Source organism: Cebus imitator, unplaced genomic scaffold, assembly GCF_001604975.1.
Source record: "Cebus imitator isolate Cc_AM_T3 unplaced genomic scaffold, Cebus_imitator-1.0 Scaffold598, whole genome shotgun sequence".
Lineage (NCBI taxonomy): Eukaryota > Metazoa > Chordata > Mammalia > Primates > Cebidae > Cebus > Cebus imitator.
Genome location: NW_016107913.1, coordinates 337,216 through 349,153, shown reverse-complemented (window position 1 = coordinate 349,153; position 11,938 = coordinate 337,216). Strand labels below are relative to the sequence as shown.

Sequence of the window (11,938 nt, the reverse complement as noted above, 5' to 3'; positions counted from 1 at the left end):
TTAGTAGAGGCAGGGTTTCACTATGTTGATCAGGCTGGTCTTGAACTCCTGATCTTATGATCTGCCTGCTTCAGCCTTCCAAAGTGCTGGGATTACAGGTGTGAGCCACTGCACCTGGCCATAAATAATTTTTACAATTTAGAAAGAAAATAGTTGGGTGCAGTGGCTCACACCTGTAGTCCCAGCACTTTGGGAGGCCCAGGTGGGCAGATCACTTGAGATCACTGCAGGCGCATATTACAACAGTTAGTCGGGTGTGATGATACACACCTCTATCCCAGTTACTCTGAGAGGCTGAGGTGGGAGGATCCCTGAAGCCTAGGATAGTTTTTGTCCTTACTCTGATGGCGCCTGCTGACATTAAAGATTTGGGAAAATCATTATGGTTTTGATAAATGCTATAAAGGGAAAAAATAGGGTAGTATAAAAACATGTATCGGGGTACCTAACCAAATGATGGGATTAGGAAAGGGAAATTAGCCCCATCTCGCCACCCCTCTACAGAGCATTTCAGGGTGCCCAGAAATTTGCAGCTGTGCTATGATTAGAATCATACATGGTTTGAGTGTAGCTGTCTGACATCCTGTGGCTATTTGGGGCACAAGCTGTTTACTATTAGGACATCCTCTGAAGTTGAAAGTCATAAGCTGGGAGATATCATGAGAGGAGAGATTTAAGGATTCATAAATCAGATGAGTGGCTAAGGAAATTGGGGGAAATGCCCTGAGATTCCCCAAATATTTAGATATAATAAAAACATAAGACATCAGCAGCTAGAACTCAAGTTATTTCTAATTACAAATCAACTCAAAATATTAAAATAGAAAACTTACAAACCTTGAAGTCACAAATCTAAATTGTTTCACCAGATAGCCACGGCATCAAAAATTCCTGAAATCAACCTTATTTGAAATTGAAAGCCTATTTTTTAAATTTCAGTTTCTGAGTAAACTGTTCTACAGTGATGAAAACAAAATTGTTTTTTGGAACACAGTGACAAAGTAAACATAGACATAACACTCTGGTGCTCAGAGCCCAGAAAAGTCATTATCAATGACAACAGTGGGTCTCCCTGTCGCCGGGGGTGTTGTCCTCAGCAGCTGTGCACATTTCTACCTCCCCTGAACAGGCATGATGCTCAGTACCACACACTCCCTGTCTCATTTTAGCCTCACCACACCTTTCTCAGCATGTCATGCAACCAGCTAATAGTGGACCTAAGTTCACTTTCCCTCTAAAGGCTATGTTTTCTTCATTACATCCTGCTGCTCTGTGTTTATGGTGAGCATTTGTTGCCTCTAGGTGCCTTCCCTTAGCCTTGTCATGTCTGTGGACCCGAGAGTTTATATAAAACTAGATATTGGTGGTGATTTAACTGTCTTCAAGGTAGCGTAGTGTAGTCCAAAGAAAGTTTGTCATATCTTGGCTACAACCATGACATGAGTCAGAGGGAAATGGTCTCTTGAAACCTCTGTGGCTTTGCTGTTGTGAAATTTTCATGAAGAAGGGGCATAATACACAGGTAGTGGCGCAGCTTGAAGAAGAAGGGAAGCTGATTAACAGTGTATCTGCTTCTCCATAGGGACCATTGTTGTGGAAGGCCATGAATTGCATGATGAAGACATCCGCCTCATGTACACCTTTGATCAGGCCACAGGTGGGACTGCACAGTTTGAAGCACACTCAGATGCTCAGGTATTTTTCTGTTTCCTGAAACATTTCTTTACCAAGAGATGAGAGCATAAGAGGAGAAAGCATTTGCCTGTGCCTTTCCTGATAATGTTGACAGTTTGTCTCAGGGTAAAATAAACCAGTTACTTGGTTTAGATTGGCTTTGTTAAACTAATATATCATTATGCCTTTAACATATGCATTTGTTTAATGAATACATAAGTATCTTGTGCTTTCTACATGTAACTGTCTCAAGTGTGGGGTTGCACAAAAGTGAACCCTTCATGCTGGGCACGGTGGCTCACACCTGTACTTCCAGCACTTTGGTAGCCTGAAGCATGCAGATCACAAGGTCAGGAGATCGAGACCAGCCTGGCTAAGATGGTGAAACCCAGTCTGTGCTAAAAATACAAAAAATTAGCCAGGCATGGTGGCACGTGCATATAGTCCCAGCTACTCGGGAGGCTGCGGCAGGAGAATCACTTGAACCTGGGAGGCGGAGATGGCAGTGAGCCAAGATTGCACCACTGCATTCTGGCCTGGGCAACAGAGCGAGACTCTGTCTTAAAAAAAAAAAAAAAAAAAAAAAAAAAAAAAAAAAAAAAAAAGAAAAAAAAAAAAAAAAAAAAAAAAAAAAGTGAACCCTTCAAGGAGTTAGTCAAGAACATATGAAATTAAGCCATTGCTTAGTATTCTACCTGTTAAGGTATCTGGTAGAAATAAGTACACAGAGAGCTCCTATCCAAAAATTGGCATAGAGGTGAAAGTGGTCAGAAAACACTTCTTGAAGAGAATATACAGGCTGTTTTTGATTCTGGTGTCAATATTTTTTGCCATGATGAAAAAGAGACTAACTACTTGCAATCTTGATCAGACATCCCCAGTCGGCATAGTTGTAAGATCTCGCATGTGGGATTGGGGATATCTGTGCTTAGCTTACCATTTGCAGGGGGAAGGTAGAGCAGCACCTCCATGAAAGGAAGGTCGACCTCCTCAGTCCTTTACCCAGGCACTTAAGTTAGATGTGTACAGAACTCCCTGTGGGCAGACAGTGGCAAGGAGTCAGAGGTATCGAAGCTGGGAAGGAATGCAAGGGAAGGCAGGTAGGAGGTTTGTAAACACTTGACAGTGGGCAGTTCTTCCTCATTAAAACAGAAGTTAGGGGCCTCATCATGTGATGCTTCTGAGTTTCTTGACATGGCTTAGATGTTGTAGTGGGCTTGATGGCCCTCCACTGACTGGAGTTTTGAGTTTATCATTCATTTCATTACCTCTGATGCCTTTGTGAAGTGAGTCATTTCTTAACTTCTGTTTTTGCTCAAAGGTAAATGAGATGATTCCTAATTTACAAGTCTTTTGTAGAATGTATTCTACTCTGCAATGTGCTGTGCAACAGAAGTGATGGTGTCATTATTGCTACATCATAATCAACAACCTTCAGAATAAATAGAAACATTAACCTTAGCAAAAATATGGCAGTTTATATTAAGTCAAAAAGTTTTGTGGTTCATTGTAGAATTAGTCTTTTGTCATTCTGACAAACCTAAAGATCACAGGGGTCATGGTATAAGAAAGTCACTTGGAGTTACTGCTGTGAGGCCTTTGATCCACCTGTTGCGGCCTGAAAAGCTATGCTGCTCCAAGGGCTTCATGATTATTGATCTTATTTATCACAAGAGTTGATATTATTTCTTAGATGGCCGAAAAGCAGAGTCATGTGAGGGGACTCAAGAGGTGGTTTCAGGGCATCTCCTGTGAGCAGCACCCTACAAAAAAAGAAACAAAAAGCTGCATACCTTTCTCCAGAGATGGAGGACTGGCTGGTTTTGAAGAAGTACCTGAATAATAAACTAGATTAATTTTATTGCTTTTGCTCATTTGTGTGAACAAATAGTGCTGCATTATAGAGTCTCCAGATTAAGTTTTAAGTGGCATTTTGCTGAGTTGGGAAGAAGTGTTTCTCCTTATTTGATTGCCATGGTGTGGTGTGCACTGTTCATTCCCACAGGCTTTGGTCCTCTTAGATGTCACTCCTGACTAGTCAGTGGTAGATGAAGGAATGGCTCGACAAGTCATCAGTCCCATACAGAAACTTCACAAAAAGATTAGTTTGTCAGTTAACAATAAGCTACTATTTTGGCATTTTGGTTGTTGGGGGAAGATAGGAGAGGCAGGTAATACAAACCGTAGTGATCAGTGCATGACAGTCACTGATCTACAGTCTGTTTGGATTGTCTTCTGCAGGAAAGTCACTCCTCTTCCCCTCCCCACATGTTCACTCCCAAGCTGTAGCTTTGAGCCAACCTCTGCCTTTTCCCATCCTTTTTCAGCTCCATTGGGCTTCTGTGATATAGGCCCTGTGACTGGGGCAGAAGGTAATCAGAGATGATAGCGTCTTTGCAGAAAGGCAGAGCTGCAGTCAGCATAGACAGGCTTCTAGCTTAGGGGAGGTTCCTGGGTCTGGACAGAGTGGGGACAGTTTTTCCTCATTAGAGAACTGAGAAACACACGCAGAGCTCATCCTGGAGAGCCGAGGGGCTGCCAAGCCCCTGCCAGTGAGAGAATCAGGAATTTCTTGCCCTGCAGAGGGCAGTGACAGCTGTCACACGTCTTGATTCCCAGGCAGTTCAGGGTCTGAGGAGGCTGCTCCAGCAGATAAGAAGGTGCTTATGACCTCTGAATCAGTTCAGAACTTTGTTAAGTGGGTCCTGAGTTATTTCTTGGTTTCAAGATTCATGAGGCACTGATTGTGTCAGGAAAAGAAACATGCCCTATCCCCAAAGAGTGGGGGAAAAGACACAAGGTAATCCTGTACTGCAGTGCAGTTAGTCTCATAGATCACCCAGCAGAGAGGGACGGATGACTGCCCTTCTGTGATGATTCAGCATGGGATCCGTAGCCCTTGTTCAACAGTACCTTCTTTAAGTTCTGATTAATAAAATGTACTTTCCTTTTAAAATTTTCTGTGTGTGCTTTCAGTGCTATCTGGTCCAACCGATGAAATCAGAGTGAAGATATCTGAATAATGTTTTGAAAGCCACACAGAGTTCATATTTCCACCATAAAGGTTCCCTTGAAACCATATCCAGTTCCTCCATCAGATAAAATCCTTATTCAAGGAAAAACACAGGTGAGTGCTGAGTTCCACTGAACTGCCGAAAGGTTTCGGATTGATGTACTCACGTGTTGATATTCTGTCCCCAGTAGAGATTGGCACAGCACTCAGTCTGGAAGTATTGCTCTGGACAGTAGTGGGTGGAGCTAGAGAGAGGAAGCTCAGAAAAGATGGAGGGGGGATAGAAGGCAGAACTGTTCTCACAACAGTTCTCTTGAGGAAGGTAGCCAGGAGAGTAGATGAGCTTTGCCCAGAAATAAAATGGCTATGTGGGCCTGTTTTTCCAAAACTGGCAAAGTCAGTGTGTGGATTCTGGTAATTATCAGTAAAAGTAAACAGCAATTGGCTTGAAAAACATTTAATTCTTCTGGTAGTGGGTTCTCCATAAAATTACAATACCAAAAAAGAAAAATCGCAGTAGCAGTTTCTGTTGTTATATCTAGGAATTTTAGATATACTTATGAAAGTCTGATATTAAGGTAGGGAAGATATTGGCTCGTAGGAGGATCATATGAACATGGGAGGTGGGGCCTGCAGTGAGCCAAGATCACATCACTGCCTGGGCGACAGAGCAAGACCCTTTCTCAAAAAAAAAAAAAAAAAATTTAAAAAAAAAAAAAAAAAAAAAAAAAAAAAAAAAAAAAAAAAAAAAAAAAAAAAGGAAGTAGATCATTTAAAATATATCTCAGTGACTTATTTAATTATTTTCTCCTGTCTCATTCTTTCTATGGGACAAGTAGGACAAGACAAGAAGGGGCTGACCGTTGCTGTTTGTATTTTCAGTGAGGCAAGTTGTAATGTAGTTTCATTTTCTGTTTTGCATATTGTGTAATTTTTTTACTTTTTTTAAAATGAGCATATATTTTTAAGAGAGCAGAATAAAAGGAGAAAAAATGGGATATAAATTGTAGCTTTTGACTCTTTGAGTAATGAGATTGAATATGTTCTCAGTTGTATACTGTAGGGCTGAGGTCCCCACAGAGTCATGAGGTGTGCCTTATGCTGTGCTGAGGCACAGGATCCGGGAAATAAAGAGACAGGACACAGAAGTACAAGGAAAACGCAGCTGGGCTCAGGGGGCCACACCACCTATAAGTGGAGTCAGGCGAGGACCCGAACGTCCAGAAGCATGAATATTTATTGTGTATAGGTTAGGGGGCAGGGCAGTGAGTGAAATCATTTTTAAGGATAGTAATAGGGTCATGAGCAATGAAACATGGGGTCCACCCCATTAGGTCACCTAGGCCAGGAGGTGGACAGTGCGCAGCAAGGGGCCCGTTCCCATGAAGGCAAGGGCCGTGTGCAGTAAGGGGTCCACCCCCATTAGGTCACCGAGGCTTGAAGGAGGGCCGTGCGCAGTGAAGACGCTGTAGTGTGCAATACTTCTATCTCTGGGCAAACTACTTCCAAGAAGATTTATAGGAGGATGCTTTAAGTCACATAGCAGTGACAGTTGTCAAGGTGGAGTGGCTCATGCTTGTAATCCCAGCACTTTGGGAGGTCAAGATGGCTGGATTACTTGAGGTCAGGAGTTTGAAACTGTTCAGTACCAGCCCCAGCCCCATTCATTGGTGCCCTTAGTCCTGGTGGTTGGCCCCGAGCCCTGGGCTCCAAACACTTTTCTTATGTGCATAATTCATTGATCTTATGGGCGTGGAAGGGAGGGTGAAGGGGTAGGTAAGATGGTGGGGAGTACTTGAGATGCTTCTAAGACATGCTAAACTAGTGCTCTGATTGTTATCAGGGTGCAGGTGCATCCGAAGTCTGGCACAAGGAGCCACCCTGTCTGACCCCACCCAATGCATCAAGGGGCTTTTACCTCCTGAGCATTGAGGGCATAGAGCAATTAAAACCATTCCATATTCCAAGAACCTAGGCAGAGCCTGAGGTGTTCCATAATCTCTGCCCTGCAAGGCTTTTCTCCTCCTTGCCAGCTCCCATCTACAAAGACCCTCCCAGATCTTGTGAGCAGAGGTCACCTTCCTTCTCAGAGATCTTTGCATAAGCCCTCTTTACCAGACCCTCATACATTCTCCATGCTCAGAAGGCATTCGTAGGACTAGAGCAGTATTGCCTGCTCTGCAACCACCCTGCGTTGTTTCCTGGTGTTACTTCCCTCTCAGGTGGTCTTTACCTTAGGCCTCCTGTTGCTGCTTGATTTCTAATTAACTGCACCAATAATATAATTTAGTTTGGTACGTAAACTTAAGTGTACTTTGAACCAAACAAGCTTACAATTATTTAGCTCAAATTAACATAGGTCTCCCCCTGGCCATCTTGACCCACAGAGACTAGCCTGACCAACATGGTAAAACCCGGTCTCTACTAAAAATACAAACATTAGATAGGTGTGGTGCCGGGCACTTGTAATCCCAACTACTTGGAAGTCTGAGGCATGAGAATTGCTTCAATCTGGGAGGTGGAGGTCACAGTGCACCGAGATATTTTTCGTTAATAACTGCTCTACTCTAGCCATACACCATAGAAAAAACTATGGTCCCATCACCACCCATACCAGCAAAGGCCAATTAGGTAACCTGGCCTTGACCCTTGTCAAGCTGAAGACCCCCCTGTCACAGGGGTATCAGACAAGACCAAGTAGGGAGTTGGGACTTTCATCCTAGTGGGGCAGAAATGAGCCCCTCTGCCCAGTGGTATCAGTGGAGGCCACATGGGAGGCCTGGATTTCTATCTCCTTTGGGCAGTAACAGTGCATCCCTCCCATTCACAAATGCATGGCAGCAGTGAGGCCACATGCTACCAGCACCTCCTCTGCAGTGTCAGTAAAGGTATGCATGAAACCCAAACAGGATAAACCCAAAAGAATCCACATCAACATGTATCATAATCAAACTTCTGAAAACCGAAGACAAAAAAATGTCTTGTATGCAGTGAAAGATATAACACCTAACTTAGAGGGGAAGAACAATTCAAATGATACTGGATTTATCATTAGGAACTACAGTGGCCAGAAAATGAAAAGGCAGCATTTTTGAAGTGCTGAAAGATAAGTATTGTCTACCAAGAATTCTGTATCAATCAGAGATACCCTTCAAAATGATGGGAAAATCAAGATATTCTCAAATGAAAGAAAACTAAAAGAATTTATTGCCAACAGACCAGTCCTAAAAGTAGCTGAAGGAAGTTCTTAACACAGAAAGGAAATAATAAAAGGGGGAATCCAGAAACATCAGGAAGGAAAAATGGAAAATCAAAATAGAGGGTAATTCAATTGACTTTCATTCCTCTCATGGGTGTAACAAGCACTGTGTCATTGTTTGATGTGGTTCTCTGTGTACGTACACTGAGGCCTGAACACCAGTGGGTTCTTGGGTCCTGCAATTTTAAGTGAAAGGATGTACTATGTGCCATGGGAACTTAACTCCTGTGGTAAAGTTGGTTTATTATACAGTATATCATTCTGCTTAAAGTCACAGTTTCCAAGAACCTACCAGCAATATTAAGTAAGGACTAACTGAACAAGTAATAGTTAAGACAGTTACAAAGGAGACCAGGTTTCTACATTTATCACAAGCTGGTAAAATATTGACCCCAATGAACCTTAGGAAGTTATGTTTATATTAGGTACTACTTGGAGTTACCAGTAAGAAAAGACTGTACCACGGGATACATACAAAACCCTAGAAAAATAAAAAATGGAATTCTAAAATATGTTTAAGTAACTGTGTTAGTCCATTTTTCATTGCTATAAACGAATACCTGAGGCTCGATACTTTGTAAAGAAAAAAAGTTTATTTGGCTCACAGCTCTGCAGGCTGTACAAGAAGCATGGCACCAGCATCTGCTTCTGGTGGGGGCCTCAAGAAGCTTTTACTCTGCTTTACAGAAGGTGAAGTGGGAGCAAGTGTATCACATGATGAGAGAGGGAGCAAGATAGAAGCCAGGCTCTTTTAAACAACCAGCTATCACATGAATGAACAGAGTGGGAACTCATTACTGCAACAAGGCTACCAAGCCATTCATGAGGGATCTGCCCCAGTGACCCAAACACCTCCTACTAAGCGCCACTTTTCAACATTGATTTGGAGGGGACAAACATCCAAACTATATCAGTAACCCACAAGAAGCTAGGAGAGAAAACAATCAGAACAAGTATGCCAGGCGCAGTCGCTCATGCCAGTAATCCCAGCACTTTGGGAGGCCAAGACGGCAGATCACCTGAGGTCAGGAGTTCAAGACCAGCCTGGCCAACATGATGAAACCCCACCTCTACTAAAAATGCAAAAATTAGCCAGGCATGGTGGCTGTAGACCCAGCTACTCAGGAGGCTGAGGCAGGAGAATTGCTTGAACCAGAGAGGCAGAGGTTGTAGTGAGCCAAGATCACGCCACTGCACTCCAGACTGGGTAACAGAGCGAGACTGTGTCTCAAAACAAGCAAACAAAAAACAACAAAAGATTGGCAGAATTATTAAAAACACATTAGCCAAATATGTGTTGTCTATAAGAAACTTAAAAATATAATGATACAGGTGAGTTGACAGTAAAAGGGTAGAAAAATATATACTATGCAAACATTAATCAAAAGAAGCAGGAATGGTCATGTCTGTATTAGATGAAACAGACTTCAGAGCAGAGAAAATTACCAGGGACATTAAATAATGATAGACATGTCAATACACAAAGAAAATAGAGTGACCCTAAATTTATATGCATCTAACAAAGGAGCTACAAAATACGTGAAATAAAAAGATACAGACATTAAAGAAGAAATAGACAAATCCACAACTATAGTTGGAGACTTCAGCATACCTTTTTCAGTAATCGATAGACCACTGAGAACACCTCACCCAAAAATAGCAGAATATAAATTATTTTCGAGCTCTCACAGAACTTAGATACATTATAACCTGGGCCATAAAACAAACCTCCACCAATTAGTAGAGTTGAAATCAGAGTGTGCTGCCTGATCACAGTAGAATCAATTAATTAGTAGTAGAACAATAAAAGGAAAATCTGCACACTCTCAAAAATAAACAACATACTTTTAAATTATCCATGATTAGGGAAGAAGTCTCAAGAGGAAAAAAACAGAACTGAGTGAAAAGGAAAATACGACATCAAAATATGTGGCATGTGGCTAAAGCAGTCCTGAGAGGGAAATCTGTTGCACTAAAACCTGAAAGAAAGATGGTTTTAAATCATAATAAGGTCTAAACTCAAGAAACTAGATAGGAAAAAAAATAAAATAAATGCAAAGTAAGAAGGAAAGAAATAAAAATAGAAGCTATCAGTGCAATTGAAAATAGGAAAATGAGAGAAAATATGATACAAAAATCTGGTTCTTACCAAAAATTTCAGCAAAATTAATCTCTAGTGAGACTAATAAAGAGAAAGAAAACACAGTTGCATATCAGGAATAAAAAGCATTATCGATGCAGACTGCAGAAATCAAAAAGATACACAAATACTATGAATAAATCTCCATATGTAAGTCTGACAACTTAAATGAAGCGAACCAATTTTTGTTTTCTTTCTTTGAGACAGGGTCTCACTCTGTTTCCCAGTCTGGCGTGCAGTGGTGCGATCTCAGCTCACTGCCACCTCCACCTCCTGGTTCAAGCAATTCTTGTGCCTCAGTCTCCTGAGTAGCTGAAATTACAGGTGTGCAACACCACGCCCAGTTAATTTTTGTATTTTTTGTAGAGATGGGGTTTCACCCTGTTGGCCAGGCTAGTCTCAAACTCCTGGCCTCAAGTGATCTGCCCTCCTTGGCCTCCCAAAGTGCTGGGATTACAGGTGTGAGCCACTGCCTGGCCTGACATGAACCCTCTTTCTGAAAAGCACAAACTACTACAATTCACACGATATGAAATAGATCATTTTAGTAGCCCTATAATTATTAAGGAGACTCAATTCATAATTTAAAATCTCTAAACTAATCTCCAGGCCCAGTTTCACTGGAGAATTCTTACCAGAATTAACACCAGTTCTACACAGATTCATCCAGCAAATATAAGAGGAGGGAACACGTTACTCATTTTATGTGGTTATTACCCTGTGATCAAAACCAGATAAAGACAGTATTAAGAAAAAAGATAGGCTAAGCACCATGGCTCATGCCTGTGATCCCAGCACTTTCGGAGGCCGAGGCGGGTGGATCACCTGAGGCCAGGAATTCAAGAGCAGCCTGACCAACATAGTTAAACCTCGTGTCTACTAAAAATACAAAAATTAGCAGGGCATGGTTGCGGGGGGCACCTGTAAATCTCAGCTACTTGGGACGCAGAGGCAGGAGAATTGCTGGAACCCAGGAGGGGGAGGTTGCAGTGAGCCAAGATTGTGCCCTTGGACTCCAGCCCAGCTGACAACAGTGAGACTCCATCTCAAGAAGAAAAGAAAAAACAGAAAACAGATACTCCTCATGAATATAAATGTAAAATTCTTAGCAAATAAATTATTAAATAGAGTTCAGCTATATGTACAAAGAAGTATGCATCATGACCAAGTGGGATTTATTCCAGAGATGCAAGGCTGCTTCAGTATTTAAAAATCAATATAATTATTGTGTTATCAGACTAAAAGATTACATGACTACAGCAGTTGATTCAGAGAAAGCATTTGATGAAATTCAGCACCCATTCGTGTTGAAAATCCTCACAGAAAAAGGAAGAGAGGAGACCTTTGTAGACAGGATAAATGAGCATTTTACAGAAATCCTACAGCTACCATTATACCTAAGGGGGAAAGCCTGAATTCTTTCTACCTAAAATCAGGAATAAGGTAATCACAACTCATATTCTACATTGTACTGGAAGTTCTAGCCAGTGGATCAAGGCAAGAAAAGGAAATAAAAGGCATATAGATAAAGGAATAAAGCTGCCCCTATGGGAAATCATAAGGAATCTACATACAGACACCCAAATAAATAGGCCAGACACGGTGGCTCATGCCTGTAATCCTAGCACTTTGGGAGCGGGGGCAGGCAGATCACCTGAGGTCAGGAGTTCGACACCAGCTTGGCCAAGATGGTGAAACCCCTGTCTCTACTAAAAATACAAAAAATTAGGCGTGGTGGTGGGCACCTGCAGTCACAGCTACTTGGGAGGCTGAGGCAGGAGAATCACTTGAACCTGGGAGGCAGAGGTTGCGTGAGCCGAGATTGTGCCACCACACTCTAGCAACAAGAACG

At 42.0% G+C, this 11,938-nt stretch overlaps 2 protein-coding genes across 3 annotated transcripts in view; both read left to right on the top strand.

Moving 5' to 3' along the window:
• The window catches only part of LOC108294688 (zinc finger protein 679-like), a 194,906-nt gene that overhangs the window by 41,771 nt on the left and 141,197 nt on the right, over positions 1-11,938 (top strand). The gene's annotated exons all lie outside the window — the stretch shown is intronic.
• LOC108294680 (isoleucine--tRNA ligase, cytoplasmic-like) overlaps positions 1-11,938 on the top strand; it is a 43,589-nt gene that overhangs the window by 11,223 nt on the left and 20,428 nt on the right. The window contains 2 exon segments of the mRNA XM_037734261.1: positions 1,583-1,695; positions 2,378-2,580. Coding sequence (XP_037590189.1) covers positions 1,583-1,695; positions 2,378-2,580 — 316 coding nt within the window.